Source organism: Aspergillus ochraceoroseus, assembly GCF_002846915.1.
Source record: "Aspergillus ochraceoroseus IBT 24754 chromosome Unknown P175scaffold_10, whole genome shotgun sequence".
NCBI lineage: Eukaryota > Fungi > Ascomycota > Eurotiomycetes > Eurotiales > Aspergillaceae > Aspergillus > Aspergillus ochraceoroseus.
The window spans coordinates 89,348-108,569 of record NW_024468485.1 but is presented as its reverse complement, the minus strand read 5'-3'; the positions used below and the strand labels follow the sequence as shown (position 1 = coordinate 108,569).

Sequence of the window (19,222 nt, the reverse complement as noted above, 5' to 3'; positions counted from 1 at the left end):
CCTTCTCATTGATTGTTTCGCCTAGTTGTGCTCGCTCTCGTCTTTGGCAAAATTCTCCAGCCCGAGCTGTATTCGTCTGAGACCTTCACGTAACTGGCCGGGAGGCACACCGTAGCAGATTCGAAACCATCCAAGCTCCTTGAAATGATAGCTCGTCCCTGTTGATACTGAAACTCCCACTGCCTTCAGATGAGACAACAGATTTCGCTCTTGAACATCTACCATATTACCCATTCCTAGTTTTGCAAAAACAAACATTCCATACGCCACTGGGACATAATCAATGCCATGTCCGTCAAGAAAGGACGAAATGAGTTGATATGCTTCCTGCAGTCGCTTCCCTCCTTGCCCGCAGATTTTCTGTACCATTTCTGGATAGAGTATTGCCTGGGCTGCTAGAGTAGTCGACACAGAAGAGACCTGGCTGTGAACGCTCAAAGCACAGCTGAGGCGAATGGCATCGTTGTTTTGTGTTATCAGTGCGCCCTTGGGTTCGTATATTTGTGTTAATAATCATCCCGCAGATGGAAGACCGCGTAGAAGAATAACTTACTACTCGAATACCACTGCATCCAAAGTCTTTGCTGAGGCTATAGATCACATGGATTCGTTCCCATATCTCTGAAGTACTCAGCTGGAGAGCTGATATGAAAGAAGTACAAGTCACTGGCACTGGTGAATGAGCAGATAGAGCATATACTTCATCAGAGATATAATGCAAATTCCTTCTCTGACAGAACTCAAGCATTCCCTGGAGCGCCTCCCGTGGATAGCATTGCCCTAGTGGATTGTGTGGGTTGCAGAGGAGCACGGCTTTGACGGGCACAGAGGCATTCTCTATGGCCATCTCGTAGTACTGGACACTTTCAGGACGAAAGAATTCAGAGAGAGGCACATGCACGGGAATAATAGTGGCATTGTAATGCACACTAATCGAGATATCGAGCCCAGCCCAGTAGGGTGTGGCAATCAGGATCCCATCTCCAGGATCACAGATCTGCTCCACAAGAGCAGTGAGGGCAAAGCTTCCCCCGGCAGCAAGGACAATGTGCGACGGATCTACCGTTTTTGCAGGGTGGAAACGGCAGTTGAGTAGGTTAGCCATCCACTGCCGGGTTTTTGGACATCCACCAATGCCAGACGAGTAAGCAAGTGCCTGCGAGTGAAGGATGTGAAATATGTTAGAGGGATACGGTATGTCTCACTAGTCAGGTAGTTCGTATTATCGGAATCCTTCATACCTCCTTCGATAATCCCCCCACGGCTTGCTCTAGGCCGTCGAGCAATATGCCCTTGACTAGCCAGTTTTCTGCTGTACTAAGATCAATAGTCGTGACGTTTCCCATGAGAACAGCATCATGTTGGTTGAGAAGGCTTGGAATAATTGTCGTGTTTCTCTGCTTACACCGACTGGAGAGCATTTTCACCAAGTGCTGGAAGCATGATGGAAATGACTCGCTTGTACGGCGGTAGTGGACCTTAAATGGCTTATGGTCCGACACGTGGCGAGAATCACAGCCGTTCACCACCTCTGACGAGGCCTCGAGGAATGAAATCGATGTCTTTCTCTTTAATCGCCGAGTGGCTTTCTATCCATATCCCAGCCCCGGGGGTGCACCCACTGTGCCTATACTAGACTCGGGAGAGGTGAGACAGACGTAAGAAGTCTGAATATGATGTGACTTAAAACCTGCGTAGACATCGCGTTGAAGTTTGAATTTACAACTCAAAGTTTCTGGAACCATCATCTGCCCGAGAAAAGTGACAGAATGGCCATCTCCCTTTTCAATTTCTTGTGGGTATACCTGTTGTTCTTATTGACGGATCATTGACCAAGGGCTCATCCTCACTGGCAGAACACAATCCCTGAGAGAGAGCCGATTCTTTGGGGGAGATAAGGTATGAGTGATACATACATCCGTCCTTTTGTAGGGATATTCTATATATTGATTGTTTCCTAGCCTTCCTTAATCTCAGAACACAGTGACCACCATGGATCTCAGGAAGACCAGCCAAAAACAGACGTATCATTATGGAACCAGGAAGTTGGAGAAATGCTCCTCGAGATTATGACCATGGCCGGATATCCTTCCAACTCAAAGCTCCTACACATGGAGTTCTTCAGAGAATCAGTTGCGCCATTACTGGGTCAACACCCCCGCGGAGGTGGGCCACCCACAACCTGGAAGAGCTTCATGACAGACGACCATAGCCCAGTTGAGCTTAGCTGGTGCTGGTCTGCGAAGTCAGAGATACCGACGGCACGGTATTCTGTCGAGCCTATTGGGAAATTTGCTGGTCTCAGTTCCGATCCTCTTAACACGGCCGCTAGCATACGCTTGCTTGGGAACACGCTGCCGCTCTCCCCGGAGGTTGATCTTTATTTGCACCGACACTTTCAGCAGATGTTTATGTCTCAAAATCTCCCTAGGTCAGACACACTAGAAGACGGCACCTTGGACGTTCCTCAGTCGCAGAGCTTCATGGCATTTGACCTTTTGGAAAGCACAATGGTCGTTAAGCAGTATTACCTCCCCACCCGTCGCGCATTAGCCGAGGGCATTTCAAATGCGGAAATTATTGCACGGGCAATTCAACGTCTACCAGAGCCGGCTAATTCTCTTGGAGCGTCTTTGGATGTCATCGCCAACTTCCTTCAATCGTTCCCTGTAGAGTCACGACCTGCGGTGGAAATAATGGCTATTGACTGTCTAGATCCTCCTCAATCCCGACTTAAAATATATGTGCGATCTCGAGAGACCACGCTACAAGGTGTGATAGAGATGTTGACGTTAGGAGGGAAGACATCTATATCTCAAGAGGAGGAACAATCTCTCAGAGAGCTTTGGTATCTTGTCTTCGGGCTGGACGCAACCGAGCACAAGGACAGCGATGATCTCCCAGACAAAGACCACCGAACGGCAGGTCTCCTCTATTACTATGAGTTAAAGATGGGGGTATCCGCTCCCAAGTCCAAAGTATACCTCCCTGTGCGACATTACAGCCAAAATGACGATCAAATCGCCCGAGGCCTAACCACATTCCTCGAGAAACGAGGCAAGAGATTAATGACTGGGTCTTACTATGATGGAGTGAAGAGACTATGGTATGCAATTAATTTCCACTACCATTTTTCATTAGCTATTTCCATGGCGTGCTAATCTAGATCACCCGCGATAGCCGTCATAGGGATCTTGGAAGCGGCTTAGGGTTTCATACGTACATTACTTGGGCTTCGGCAAAGAACAACTGGAATGTAACTGCCTACTTTAACCCCGAGATCAATCATGCCTGTCGATCAAAATCTCAAGATTGATCTGTTTGATTTTTTTTCTACTAGGATACAATACATCAGATGAAATGCATCATATAGAGACTAGTGTAATAACAATGCTCAGATGACTGCCCTGTTGTAGAAGCTGGTTGTGCTGTTTATTCTCCGGTATATGCACAATCGGGGAATATCCGGTCTGTACTCCGTAGGAAGCTGAAATGTACCTTGTAGGATATGGCCCTAGCGGACCCACAATATCTAGATCTACTAAGTACTCCTACTGGAGTGCGTATAAATCAGCTATTCCTTCGGTTTGTAGTAGGGTGGGGGACTCTCGGATTGTATCGTCTAGAGCCGGCCTTATAGTTTGCCGTAAGCTAGATAGTAGAGCTGGTAGAAATATACATAGGAGAAGTATTAGGTGTCCCACATCAAGTCTAAGCCCACGGTTCTTGATGTGTGTATTTGAAAATGAATATCACTACGGAATGGCATCTGCCTTTGTTTGTCTTCCTCGGAATACTTCTCGTGTGGAGACTGAGGGAGTGGGTACTCCGAAATATAGTCAGTCAACGTTTTACATCTACCTCTATTCTTCGGCTAACAGGATCCAAATGACGCAGCTCTTATCAGTGTACCCGACTCGAAACCAGCGTGGGAGGTCAATTTCAGGCCCGGCATGGAAATGGGTCGATGGACAATGTCTCGATAAGTTTATTCGTGGTCGAGAAGTTCGCCAGATTTGGCAGCAGTACGGACCGGTTTATCGAATTTGGTCGGGGTTCACTCCGGAGATGTATGTGTCCCCAATGAGCTATCTACACTGGTGAACAAAGCAAGAAAATATGTGGTTCTAATGGATCCGGATAGTGTCATTACAAGACCAGAAGATATCAGAGCGTTTCATACGGACTCGGCGAGTCACAGCAAGTCTACCTCCAGCAATGGAGGCTGGATGTTTCACCAGATTCTTGGGGACTGTATGGGGCTAATAAATGGGGGACGATGGAAAAGAATAAGGGCCCAATATGATCCTTACTTTGTTCATCGTGTGGCTATGGCCCACTCTGGTCCTATTCTACAGAATGTGGAAGCGACCCTGGCTAGCATAGATGGGGTAGATCCCACCACGTTGCACGTTGCAAATTCCTTCTCCCGATTTCCCTTTATGGCCACAGCAGAGTATCTATATGGGCCATTAACTGATGCAGAAAAGGAGGAGGTCTGGTCCCTCGGGCAGCGAAGCCTCCGGTTGATGGGCTACGTGTTATCTGGCTCAGTATATCGATTCAGGCTCTACCACTGGCTGAAACCAGATACACATCGCGAATTGTTACAGTTTGAGGAGCACTGGATCGGATTTAACAAACGAATATACACCACCAGACAGGCCTATGATCCTTCGCTCCCGATTGTAACTTCCTGGAAAGAGGTTGTTGAAGGTAGGATAACGAAAAAAGAGGTAAGCGAGTTGCAGAAAAAGTACCTCTTATTTTTCAGCCACTTATTTTTTATTTTACACCAATATTAGATGGTTCAGACAATGAGTGAAATGCTATTTGCGAACCTAGACGTATCAACCAATGTCCTTGGTTGGCTGGTCATCTTTCTCGCTCAAGATGTCCAGATACAAGCCCAATTACGAGCCGAGATCAAGAACCAAACGTCGACCCTTCAGGAATTGTGCAACCGCAAAGACTCCTTGTTGCATCACTGCTTTCTGGAGTCTCTTAGGCTTCGACCCTTTACTGGTATGTCACTTTCTCGAGGTATAAACCACAGGTAAAGGACATAGGTTGACTCCTTCACTGCAGTGTTTACGATCCCAGAGAGTTCGCCAGAGAAAAAAGTTCTTGGGGGATATTTAATACCTGCGAATGTGAGTGTTCCAACCTTTTATCTCTCGTGAGGAACCTAATCCAAGTACCAGACGAGTGTTGTTGTGGACACGCTGGCTATCAACTATAATCCCGAATTTTGGGGCCACAAAAGTGCCGATTTCAACCCATATCGCTTCAAGAACCTGTCTCCAACACAAGTAAGAAGTCCCTGAAATGTAGCTTAGATGCAAATGCTGTGAGGATTTCTGACAACTACATTCAGCTTCGTTACAATTTATTCAGTTTTGGATTTGGCACGCGGAAATGCCTGGGACAGCATTTTGCAGAGGCAATGATGAAGCTATTCATTTGCCAGCTTCTTAGTCGCTATCAGATTGGACTACCACGGACCGAAAAGCAGAAAGATGGGGACTATAAAACCAGCAAGGACGCCTGGGTCCCTATTGCTGATGTTGAGGTTAACCTGAGACCTTTGTAATAGAGGTTGCTATTCTGAACTTTCTAGGGCACGCAACTATATTTTTATAGTATTATTTGATTCCAAGAGCCCTGAATAAAAACGAATATATATATTTAATTACTCGAATCTAGTCCGGCAATCTCGTCTTCTGATAATCCAAATCGAGCAATTCTATGCAGCGCCCTTGCAACCGGAGGAAACACACTAACCCTCTCACTCCATTCCTTCAGTTTCGGCCACTCATTAAAGTCAATATCAGCCGATGCAGCAACCGTTTCATTTGCCAGGGGTAATATTGCAAAATCTGCAATTGTTGGTCGGTCAGGCAAGGCTATATATTGCTGGTCGGGTTCGTTCAGTCGAGCTTCCAGAAAGGAATATTCCGTCCGAATATACCGAACGAGTACCGACAGTGATTCACCAATATCCACGGGCTTTGGCATCTTCATAAGGAGCCAGATCTTTCCTGTTGCTCCCAATCCAGCGGTATAAGACATCAACCAGTTCATGATGATGGTTCGCTCACAAAGATCCTTGCCCCCATAGAGGCCATCTTTGTCATATCTCTCTGCGAGGTAGGTCAAGCATGCAGAGCTGTCGAATACATTCAGCCGCCGAGGCTTGCCGTTGCGTTCGTAGATTTCAAAGTCCTCCATGGCAGGAACCATTTTGTACGGATTCACAGCGTGGAACCATGTCTCCTTGCTAGTTGAGTTGATGATGTGGATGGCGTGGGGGATCTCCAAGGCCTCGATGAGCATCAGTGGCTTGACTGAGTTGGCGGTTGAGGTTGGGCTGGCTGCTTAACCTGTTAGCATTGGACCGTAATGAATACGCTATGTAGCCTCCGGGGAGTGGGAAAGTGGTCTCACCCTTCTTGACATAAAGGACCAGCTTATCTTCAGGGACCGCGGGGCGGATGGAAAGGTCTTCCCCAGTAGAGGCCATTGTGAATTGCTTCAGGCAAATAATTGTGGTTCAATTCCATTTCCTTCCTCGGTAGAATTCAGCCTAGATGTAATATATTTAGCACGGCGAGTATGCCCGGAACCAAGCACCAGGGCGTCTACAACATTTATAGTCGCCGAGAGGTTAACTTGAGCAACATAAAAATTGGTAGTACATAAAGTAACCAAGGGGTAATTGATTCATCGTAAGTGATAGATACCTTTATCATCAAACAGCAAAGAAGAAGAAGAAGAAGTCCAAAATGACATCTACAATGATAAAAGTGCAAGACACCTACCGCGGCCCCAGGCACGCAGGCGAATATGATCGCCTTCGAACACAGCATGCGCTCGTCAAGACATCGATGAATGGCAAACTCCTTTACTGCCCTGTGGATCTCAATCAGCCAAATATCCGTATTCTAGACTCCGCCACAGCAGAGGGTACATGGTTGATCGATCTCGCACAATCGGTCCCTTCCTCAGCGACGCTAATCGGCACCGACATTGCGCCTCAACATTTTGCAGCCGAACTAGGGCGCCCCTCCAACGTTCAGCTCCTGACTCACTCTATCTTGGATACCTGGCCAGTCGAGCTCCAGGGGAGCTTTGATGTAGTGCATCAGCGATTCGTGTTAACGGTAGCTTCAAACGAAACAGGCCCGGACGCTGTTCGGAAGCTCTTTGCGTGTGTCAAGCCCGGTGGGTGGATTGAGTTACATGAGGGAAATATGCTATCTATCCAAGAGGGACCTGAACATGCTGCATTCACCACCTTCCGAGATATCATGGTAAATGCGTGGGCGGCAATTGGCAATCAGCCGAGTCCAGGGTCTTACCTAGTGACTTGGTTAAAAGAGGCTGGGGCGGTCGATATCCAAGAGGACATTCAGACCATTCGAGTTGGTGCTGCATCGGAGGATAAAGAACAGGGTGAGCGAGCAGTGCAAGTGTTACTTCACCTTTTAGATGGAATGAAGATGATGCTTGGTGGTAAGTGACCCCCTGCTTGACTCTATTTCTCAGAGTCGATGGACATGCTAATGACCTGGATTCTGCCTCCAGATAAACCTGGACACCCTACAAAGAAGGAATTTGATGAGCTTAAGAGGGATCTTGAGACCGAACTGCGCACCGTGGGAAATGTATACTACTATCACCTTGCCTGGGCGCGGAAGGGTTGAATAAGATACTCTCCATCCATGTAACTATCTCTTTGTACGGGTTACAACAGAGTGTTGCTCGGAAATGAGGCTTTGGGGACCCATGATGATATACCTGGCACTACTTATAACTAGCTAGACTCAAAATATAGAAGGTCCCGAGTCTTAGAAACCAGCTATTTATAACTACAGGCAAGCAAATTATCAAGCGCAGTAAAATATATAGGCTTTGTCAAGTTTCTCTTTTGTACAATCGGGTCCCTGAGGGTGAAATTAGGATTTGATTTGATGAATATATGCTAGGCAGTCATGAAGATGGATCAAATTTTCTCTTAAAACACAGGAAATGAGGCACAAGTCCTTGATTACATAGTCCTTTATCTTTCAACAGGCGTTGGCAGTGGCGTTAAGTATAGGGATATTTAATGCACTGCCTCCCAGCTTATATAACTTTCATGGCTTCCATGATGCTTCTTACACCTTTACAACACTCAGCAACCCAGGGGTACCTTTGAATAAGGGCCCAAATTACTATAAAAACTAGCTAATATATATATCTCTAACTAACCACTATATATTCTGCCTCTCTCCCCCTCCTCTAACTATGTTTTAATATGTGGTAAGCTAAGATAGAGGTACTAACTCCTAATTACCTGCCTAGAGGTATAGATATAGCTAATTTTATATAGTTATAAGAATCCTTATCCCCCTCTAACCTATATATTATAAAAAGATAGTAAGAAAAAAGTATCTTTTATATATTTTTTCTAGTTTATAAAAGTACTAGTACCTTAATTTCTAACCTAAACTCTATCACAAGGACTTTTTAGGGCTATTTTAATAAGAAAGAATACTAGGCTAAGATATATTATAAAGTATTAATTAAGCTAGTTATTATAATAAATAAGCTTATTAATATTTAAAAAAGTTAGAATAAAAGGGCTTATATAATAATAATTTATAATAAATTTATTTAATTTATTATTATTAAAAAATATATTATTATAAATAATTATATACTTATATATATATATAATTAGTTTATAATTATAATAATATTAATAATTTTAAGTAAAATTTTTAATAAATTTATAATTTAAGGAGCTATATAAATCTTAAAAAATTTAAAAAAAGGACTTATACTAGCTAGAATATATAATTTTAAGTAACTTATATTTAATTTAAATAAGACTATTCTTATTACTATAATAAAGTTAGTCTAAAGTAGGTTAATTATATTAATAAATACTAGAAATAATTATAAAATTTTAATTATTTTATTAGGAAGGCTCCTTCTTATATACTCTAAGACTTATATAATATATTAAGCCTTAATAAAGTATATTCTAGAGCTTATAACTCTTAATATAATACCTAGAATTAATCTAACTAGAACTAGATAGATAGTTATCCTAAGTAATCTTATTATTTAGAACCTTTTAGTAATAGAAGAGATAATAAGTACTATAAAAAAGATATTAAATATAATTAATATTTATATTTTATAGAAATAATATAATTATATAATATCTAAAGTACTTAATATAATAATATTCTATAATAATATATATCTAGAGATAGATATATTAATAATAGATAAAGTACTAGTATAAATAAGTATAAAGCTAGTTAATTATTATTTATTAAAATATAGGCTAGATATATAAATAAAGTATATAATCTAAATAATCTTTTTCTTAATATTTATTAAGAACTTTACTTTATTTAATAATAACTAGTAATCTTAATTTATTAAAAAGTAGGCCCTTATAAAGTAATATAATCTAAGTTATTAAAAATATTATTACTCCCTAAAATATATAAGATAGCCCTACTATACCTAGTATAATATATTAATTAAGAACTATACTAGGCCTATAGGACTAAATTATAGTAATCCTTCCTACTATATTAATTATTTTAAACTATTTAAGATAGGATATAAGAGCTGCCCTATAGCCTTATATAAGATTAATAACTCTTTTATTAAATTAATTAAATAAAATCTAGTATAAATTAGGTACTATAAGATATATATCTTTTAGAATATTTATAATTAAATAATAATAATAGTATAATTATATATAAAGATAGATAAGGCCTAACTTTTAAATCTCTATAAGTATATAGTAGAAGTACTCCTATAGCTAGATATAGATATAAAGGGCTTCTAGGTTATAAAATAGTACTTAGCCTAGGCTATTATATATATAAATAATATAAATCTAAAGAAGTTCTCTACCTAGAGTCTTTATATTTCTCCAAGCCTTAAATAGGCAGTAAGTACACAGACTCTAAGAGTAGAGACTAATATTAATAGATTATTTAATATCTAATATTAGGGAGACTTAAAATAAAATATAGTAAGAATTATATAAGATAAGTCTAGTACTAATAAGATCTTATAATCTACTAGATTAATATTAGTAGATTAATATTAAATTATATTATTATTTTATAATTAGCTTATAAGTAAGGCTATACTATAGCCTATATATAAGAGCTATAGATAGGTCTAGGGACTAAAATATAGAATTATTTAATATTTAAATATTACTTCCTAGTTAATAGCTAGGGGGATTAGAAAGAATAAATAAAAAAGAGATCTAGAATACTTATATATATATACTAGAATCCAGGCTTAAAAATATAATAATATAAATTAATCAAGAGCTAGAACTTACTCTAAATAATAGTAAATAGTATCTAGATATTAAATATATATTAAGAACCTACTATATATAAGATAATAGATTATATAATAATATTAATCTTTACTCTTAATTATATTATAGAGGGTAACTTTAATATTATATATAATATTTTTAAGCTAGAAATATAAAACTTATATAAAAAAAAAGAGCTTATATAATAGATAATTAATAGTAAAATAAAATATATAAGGGAGCTAGAAATAGCTATTTATATAATAAAATATATTCTAGACTTAATCTTCTCTAATATAGCCTTTACATGTATAGAGGTCTACCTAGACCTATACTATAATTTAGACTACTAGATATAGATTACTATAGTCCTGGGGTATATACTAACATCCCTAAAGAGATAATAACTTAGAATTCTAGATAAAGACCTAAGATAACTAGTAGGACTAGTATAGAATAGAATAATAGGTCTCCTAGATCTAGAAAGCCTGCTAGATAGCCTAGTACTAGATTAGTATATAGAGGACCTAGAGGAGGTACTTTAAGAAGCTATTAAGATAGTTAGAAAACTCTCTAACTTAGGCTGGAGGGCTACCCCCTAATAAATAATAGAATATATAGACTCCTATAGTAGATAGCTAGTAGAGCTAAGTTTAGAAAGAAAAAAATACTTCTAGAATATAGTCTAGAAGGCTAAATACTAGTATTAGGCAGGTATTATTAATAAGATTAGTAATAATAAGAAATTTTATTAAATTATAATCTAGTATAAGCTAGAACTAAGAATAAAGGTACTATTTCTTTAGATAGATAACTATATAATTAAGAATATTTAAAAGAAAGTTAAAGTTCTCTAGCAAGCTATTTTTAGATAATTTAACTTAGTAAATAATCTAGAGTTTAATCTTATAATAAAGGCCTACTAGACTAGTAATAAGTACCTTCCCTAGGGAGGGAGAATATTAAAGAAAAAGATAGAAAAAAATATAATTAGAATAAGTAATACTTTCTCTAATATAAATATAATTATAGTATAAATTTTTAAAGTCTGCTAGAAATTTATAGGTAAAGTAATATATAAATTATATAATAAATATTTATAATTAAGTTATTTTCTTAAATTATAAAAGATTATAGAAGTAGTTATATTTCTTAAAATAAATAAGTAAGATAGAATATTCTCTAGATTCTAAAGATTAATTACCCTATTATTAATAATTAGTAAAGATTTAGAAAAAATAGTTATTTAAAAAATTATATATATAGTACTTATATATAAGATCTTAAGTCTATAATAGTATAATATATTTCTTAAATACTTAATTATAGATCTAGTTATAGCTTATATATATAATATTAAAATAGTCCTTATTTAGAATAAAGAAATAATTATAATTATAATAAATATATTAAGGGCCTTTAATACTCTTCTATAATATAAGCTATTAAAATAAATAATAGAGTAAGAGTAGCCTAGGGCTCTAGTTACTTTTATTAATAGCTTTCTAACTAGCAGGCTTGCCAGGGTCTAGCTAAAGATAATATTAATTAAAGTAGACTTAATACTTTATAAAATATTATAAGACTTATCTTTATCTCTAGTTCTCTTCTTACTTTATATAGTAGAACTACTCCTATAAGATATAACCCTCTATTTTAGATATATAAATAATCTCTACCTAAGTTATACTATCTAGATACTAGAGGATAATTATAAGTAATTAAAAGTAGATATCTAGAAAGTACTAGCTTAAAGTAACTAGAATAAAGTAGCTTTTATATCTAAAAAGCTAGAAATAATCTATATTATAAAAAAAAGATATAATAAGGTATTTAGCCTAAAAATTAATAATTACTTAATAATATAGCTAATTATAAAAGTACTAGAGTAGAAGTAGCTAGTATTTAAATAACTAGAAATCTATTTTAATAAGTAGCTCTCCTAGAAGAAATATATAATAAAAAAAATAGCTAAAATAAGAATAATAGTATAATATATATAGGATCTAGTAAGAATAGTTTATAGCTTATTAATAATTTTACTATAGAAAATAGTTATTACTTATATCTTATCTAGTATATTCTATAATATAAAAGTATAGTATAGAGGTTATATAAAGCTAGGATAATATATCTAGAATATAGAGGTTAATACTTGCCTAGACTAGTATATAAATATACTAGAGAAAATCTTAATCCTAGTTATTAGGGGGGTTCTCCTAGTCTTTAAAATTATATTAATAATAGCCCTCTTTAAGGATACTAGCCTGTTATCTATAATAATAGCCCTAGAAAAAGTATACCTATACTTTATATTTTATCTCTAACTAGTAAATAAGAATAATCTTTTAGTTAGGAGAATTAAGCCCCTATATATATAGAGAAGCTATAGGGCAGGCTTATTTTAGAAACTAAAGATTAAGCTCTAGATAGTAGGGGCCTTCCTTCTAGCTATTCTCTAGCTAATTCTAAATTAACTATACTATACCCCAGGGTATATAATAGATTCTATAAGGGGGATTAAAAAGAAGAAGGTAATAGAGGCCTTTAAGATATAATAGAAAATATTACTAGTAGAAGATATAATTATCTTTAGTAATAAGTTTAAGAGAAGCTACTAGAGCTAATACTATATAAGTTATAAATATATAATATATACTAGATATAAGGAAGTTATTTATAAGAAGGTAGTTATTAATCTATAATTATATATATTTAATATAGAGATTATAAGAGCTCTTTAAGATTTAAAGATAATTATTAAAGAGTTACTAGATACTAGTTACTACTAGCTATATATAAATAATACCTTAATAATATAATATAATAAGAAAAAAATTATAATCTTTTTTTACTAGGCCTTTTAAATATTATATTACTTAATTAGATAATATAGAGTAGAACTCTACTAGACCCTAGGCTATAAAGAGATTAAAGGTAATAAGAAAGTAGATTAACTAGCTAATTAAAAGGCCTCTCCTAAGATTAAGGGCCTGGAATAGGGCTCCCTAAAGGCCATACCTATTACTAGTAAGATTAGAATAATAGGCTACTAGCTCTATTAAGAAATATAAACTAAATAATAGGTAAAGATAGTTTTAAAGCTATTAGATTAGTACTAGTAATAATTAATAGATAAGATAGGAGTATATAAAGTAGTCTTATTTCTAAAATTATATCTTTAATATTTAGATTTCTATTATTAGTTAGTAATTAGATTTTTATATAGGAACTTTAACTAGTATTATAAATATTTCTAGTATAAAGAAGCCTAGCTTATATATTCTTATAATAGGAATAAGAGCTCTAAGTACCTTATTCTTTATTACTATAATAAGTAGCTCTTTATCTAGTAGCCCTAATAACTATTATAGCCCTTAATAATCAAGTATAAGGTAATTAGGTATTTAAAGTAGCTAGAACCTAAGAATTTTACTATATTTCTAGCTATTATAAGATTTTATAAGAATATATACTTATATTAATTAATCTAGGGTTAAGATATTCTAGGCTAGAAGCTAATCTAAAGCTAAATAAGATATAAGATCTAGAGTTTTATAACCTCCTTCTAATAAATATTAAATTAATATTTATACTTTCTAACTCTCTTTTTTATTCTTACTATATTAAGTTTCTATATCTTAACTAACTAGTCTTACCTTATACTCTTATATATAAAGAAGGGCCTAATACCTAAAAATACCTAGAATAGCTCTAGTAGTCCCTAATAGAGAATACTCTATAGCAGCAGCTATATATTAGGATAATATAGGAATAATAGCCCCCCTCTCTAGTAGGAAGAAGAAGGCCCCTACTTATACTAGAATTACTTTCTAGAATAGTATAAATATATATTGTTGGAGTGCTGCACTCAGTGAATGCAACCAGCACCACTATAAAGCAGATAGCGACACGTGACTACCCAGTGTATTTAAGCCACTGTTTCCTTCTAGATCTCCATGCTTCTTCCAAGTATCTCTCTATCTCCTAGTTAGACCTAATTTGAACCTATTTCGGTTAACTTTCTACCATCATAGTTTGGCAACCTCTCATCAGGTTATGAGCCCTCCTTGAGGTTCTATTTTATACTTCATAGACCTCTAAAACTCTTATTATACCCCTGTACCAGAGATCTGCTCCCTAATTAGATAGAGATCCTGGTAGAAATATTACCTACTATTATTATATTACACCACCTGGGTAATAGTATGTGGAAAACTTCCATAATTTAATTAAAATAGTAACTAAATCTACCCCTGGTAGATATCCTGATATCCCTGACTTACTACACCTACCTTTAATAGCTACTACCCCGTTTACTAATAGCCAAAATCAAGTAACAAAGCTAAAAAATAGCATATTTAACTTAAGCCTAATAATAGTGTTAAAAAATAATTTAAAATTTAAAATTTAGACTTTATTTATATAAATAAAGTTAAGACTTTATAAAATAAATAAGCTTCTTAAAAGTAATATTCCTAGACTATAATTTAATAATCTTAAATATAAATTATAAGAACTTCTTTTATAAATAATAGCTAGTTAGATACTATATTTAATAAGTAAGAAACTAGTAAAGAAATTATTAATAAATACTACCTTATATATCTTTATAAATAATTTTATATAGAAGTTATAAAGAATAGTTATTAGTAATAGTTAAAGATATATATACTAGATATAAAGAAAAGTTATTAAGATTAAATATAAGAATTATATAATTATTAAGAAATTTATATTAGACTTTATCTAGAAGATAAATATTTCTAATAAATTAAAAATAATTATTATATTTTATTAAGTAGTTACTATAATACTTTAGGAGCTTGAAAAGAATAATATAAGTTTTATAAATTTAATCTTAAATAATTTAGATAATAATTCTATTAAAATAACTATATAAAAGTATTTTTATACTATATATAATATAGTAAAGAATAAGATTTAGAAGAATCTATTATCTAATATTATATTTAATATTATAATACTAGTTATAAATATACTAAATTCTTAATTAATAATAAATAATAGAAGGAAGTAGTAATAATAGTAGAAATATATATTACTATAGAATATAATAGTTACTAGCTATATTAATTATTAATTAAAGTAATTTAGGAAACCTAGAATACTATATCTATTTTATAAGGAGGAAAAATATAATATTAAGGACTATCTATATTTAGTAATTAATAAGTAAAAGAAAGAGTAGAGACTAACTTTAATACTTTAGTACTTTAAGCTACATAAATTAAAGAATAGGAATAATTTAACCTAAAATTAAGCTATTACCCTAATTATATAAGCTAATACTATTCTAGATACTAATAATTTTATATTATCTAGAGTTAATATACTAATAGCTTTAATATTAACTACCTTTAGAAATAGGTGATTATATGACTCTAGAGCAGGCTATATAGTATATAATAATTATAATTTCTTTAATAACTTAATTAAAGATCTAAATAGCTTTAAGAATTATAGCTTTATTATCTCTAATAGTAAGGTAGTATATTCCTAAGATTATAGAAAAATAATAATTTAATTTAAATTAGATAATAGTATTTTAATATTATACTAAATAAAATATTTTTAGAATCTAAATATATTATATAACCTAATACTAGTAGAAAGAATAAAGATAGAATTAGGAATCTATTTTAACTTAAAAAATTAATATATTTATAAGATAGTAATAGATAAGGTAATTAAATATACTATCTTAGATAATAATATTCTATTTTTAGTTCTAAATAAGGTAGTAATCATGCCTATTATATTAATAAACTTATTATATTAATAATTAGGTTATTTATTTATTAAATAATTAAAATATAATAAAGTAATACTTTATAATAATAACTTAGTTACTAATAACTTGCCTGTTAATTAAAATACTAAACTATATTATAAAGTATATTAATTATTAAAATTAAAGAAAAAGATATCCTAAAAATCATAACTATATATAATAAAATTATTATAATTTATATATATAGATCTCCAAGAAATTAAACTAATTAGAAGAAATAATATTAGGTATATTCTACTAGTTCTAGATAATTATTTTAGATGCCTTTTTATATAATATTTAAAGGCAAAAAGTAAATCTTTAAAGATATTAAAGGAAATATATAATAATTAACTAAATATAACTAGTATCTATATTAGAAGGGTTAGATTTAACTCTACTCCTGAATTTAATAAATATACTAGGTAGAATAAGGATTTTAGTACTATATATAAACTAATACTACCACAAACCTTTAAGAAAAATAGTATTATTGAATAGTTTAGTAGCTATATAATCTAGACTGCCTGCATAATATATATACAAGTAAAAATAGAACTAATTATATGGCTATATAGTATAGATATAGTAGTCTATATTTTAAATAGGTTAGTTAGGAAAGATAATAATAAAGGAAAGCTATTTATATAACTTTTTTATAAAGGATTAAATATTCTAATTAGAGATATTAATCTATAATATATTTATTTATAGGGATATAAGGTATTTATAAATATCTTATATAAGAATAGGGTTAAAAGTATAAAAATATTGCCTAGAGTAAAAATTAGTTAACTAGTTAGATATAATAGAGATTATATCTATAAGATATAGTATCTAGATATAAGGAAGATAATTTAATTAAGGAATATAATATTTAATAAAGATAATATTAATAGAATAGATAAAATATAACTATAACTTCCTAATAAATTAAAATTAAATAATAATAATCTATCTAGAGTAACTATATTTATTAATACTAAAAGGGAAAGAATAACTTATAATAGTATATCTTAAAATAATATTATTCTCTAAACCTTATTATTAGTAAATAATAATAAGGTTATTATAGGAAGAATTTAAATATTAATACCTAATCTAGCCCTACCCGAACTAAGCCTACCTGACCCAGAGGCAGGTATTGAACTTATCATACTAGAGCAGACACCTGCCTCTGGGCCTGCCTCCAGGGCTGTTTCTGAAACCATCACCAAGTAAAATAATCAAGCGATTAGTAAGGATATAGAGGAGATAATAAGATCTAGTATAGAGGAATAATCTAGGTAGGGTAGATATAAAAAAATAATTAATTATTTTACTATAAATAATTTATATACTAGTTAATCTATTTTTAAAAGAATACTAGTATTATAACTAATATAAAGACTTCTAGAGTTATTTTCTTAATATAGGGAGATTTTACTAGTTTTAGAATCTTTTAAAGATAACTATACTCTAATAATTTTAGATATATTAAAAAGGAAGTATTTAAAGATTAGAAAATAGGTTAAATTTAATATTAAGAATATAGAAATAATTAATCTAGTAAAGATATAGAATCCTACTAATAATAATACTAGTAATAGTATTATTACTTTATAGAGATCTTTAAGATTTATAAAGGATTAATACTAAAGTATTTACTTTAAAGATAAGTAAGTAAAGTAATTATAAGAAGAGGAAGTAAAATAGGAATAATAATCTTAATTCTAGTTTATATTATCTCTAAAAATACTTCTAGAAATATTTTATCTACTAGAATCTTATTTAAAGTTAGAAGAATTACCTAATATAATTACTATAATATTACTAGATTCTAGTAATTTTATACTAGAGATCAAGCCTATAAAGACTTATAAAGTTAGAATCCTATAAACCTATACTTAAGTAATAAAGTTATTATAAAAGGATTACTAAATATAAGTAATATAAAATTAAATTAGCAAGCTTAAAATTATTTAAACTTATAAATTTATATTATTATTAAAAGATATAAAGATTTTACTAGAAAAATAAGTATATAATTTAAAGTTAGATATAAATAATAATATATTATAATTTTATATAAGATAGGTTATATATAGAAATTTCTAAAAATTAAATATAGACTTTAACTAAGTCTACTTCCTAGTAATAATAGATACTTTAATAAAGCTATTTTTAAGTATAGTTACTTATTTTAATTTAAAATAGGCATAATTTAATATAGTAACTACCTATCTTAATATAATAATTAAGGATTAAAAGATCTATATATATTAATTAATTAGTTTTAATAAGTAAGATAGTATAGTATATTTATTATTCTAAGCCTTATATAGATTATAATAATTAGTATTTCTTTAATATAAGAAATTCTATAATATTCTAGTAAAAATTAGTATAAAAGTAATTAATAAAGACCTATACTTTTATTATAATCTAGACTAGTAACTAATATTTATTATCTATATTAATAATATAATAATTACTAGCCCTAATAAAGTAAATATTTAATAATTTATAGATAAGTTAGAAAAATATTTTAAATTAAAGTAACTAGATAAACCTATATAGTTCTTAAGATATAATATTTATAGACTACTTAATAATCTAATATTAATATCTTAATATATATATATCTAAAAGATACTTTATAAATAGAATTTCTATAATCTTTAGTTATATTATATACTAATAACTCTAGGATAGAAATTAACTAGAGAGATACTAGATACTAGTAGTATTATTCTAGATACTATATATATTTTTATAGGTAAAGATAATATTACTTATTACTAAGAATTAACTAGATCTTTAAATTAGATTACTATTCAGACCTAACTAGATATTTAATATATAATAATATAACTACTATAGAAGAATTATAATTCTAGTAAGTTAGATTATAATATAATTAAATAAGTTTTCTAATATTTAAAAAAAATCTTAAACTATATAATAGTTTTAAGTTATTTAAATAATTTATTATATATATATATTAATGCCTCTTATATAGATTATAAAGATAAGAAATTAATAAAAGATTTTATATTTTTTATATTTAGAGTACTAATTATATAGAGATTAGTAAA

General features: G+C 31.8%; 5 protein-coding genes across 5 annotated transcripts; 3 read left to right on the top strand and 2 right to left on the bottom strand.

The window, feature by feature from the left end:
- Positions 1–21: 21 nt before the first annotated feature.
- On the bottom strand, positions 22–1,421 carry gliI (aminotransferase gliI; the record flags this gene model as incomplete). The annotated part of the gene is made up of 3 exons (XM_040894313.1): positions 22–486; positions 554–1,156; positions 1,242–1,421. 3 exons carry the CDS (start codon positions 1,419–1,421, stop codon positions 22–24), a joined length of 1,248 nt encoding a protein of 415 aa, XP_040748790.1.
- Positions 1,422–2,054: 633 nt separating this feature from the next.
- P175DRAFT_0519066 (uncharacterized protein) lies at positions 2,055–3,364 on the top strand (the record flags this gene model as incomplete). Its single annotated transcript, XM_040899084.1, has 2 exons — positions 2,055–3,106; positions 3,181–3,364. 2 exons carry the CDS (start codon positions 2,055–2,057, stop codon positions 3,314–3,316), a joined length of 1,188 nt encoding a protein of 395 aa, XP_040748789.1. The 3' UTR covers positions 3,317–3,364.
- Positions 3,365–3,888: 524 nt separating this feature from the next.
- gliC (cytochrome P450 monooxygenase gliC) lies at positions 3,889–5,593 on the top strand (the record flags this gene model as incomplete). Its single annotated transcript, XM_040898640.1, has 6 exons — positions 3,889–4,070; positions 4,145–4,736; positions 4,806–5,025; positions 5,089–5,153; positions 5,205–5,312; positions 5,378–5,593. 6 exons carry the CDS (start codon positions 3,889–3,891, stop codon positions 5,591–5,593), a joined length of 1,383 nt encoding a protein of 460 aa, XP_040748788.1.
- A 95-nt stretch (positions 5,594–5,688) lies between these two features.
- gliG (glutathione S-transferase gliG) lies at positions 5,689–6,523 on the bottom strand (the record flags this gene model as incomplete). The annotated part of the gene is made up of 2 exons (XM_040900253.1): positions 5,689–6,374; positions 6,448–6,523. 2 exons carry the CDS (start codon positions 6,521–6,523, stop codon positions 5,689–5,691), a joined length of 762 nt encoding a protein of 253 aa, XP_040748787.1.
- Positions 6,524–6,797: 274 nt separating this feature from the next.
- Positions 6,798–7,706, top strand: P175DRAFT_0445685 (class I SAM-dependent methyltransferase; the record flags this gene model as incomplete). Its single annotated transcript, XM_040894296.1, has 2 exons — positions 6,798–7,515; positions 7,588–7,706. The coding sequence occupies 2 exons, from the start codon at positions 6,798–6,800 to the stop codon at positions 7,704–7,706; spliced, it is 837 nt and encodes a 278-aa protein (XP_040748786.1).
- Positions 7,707–19,222: the final 11,516 nt, after the last annotated feature.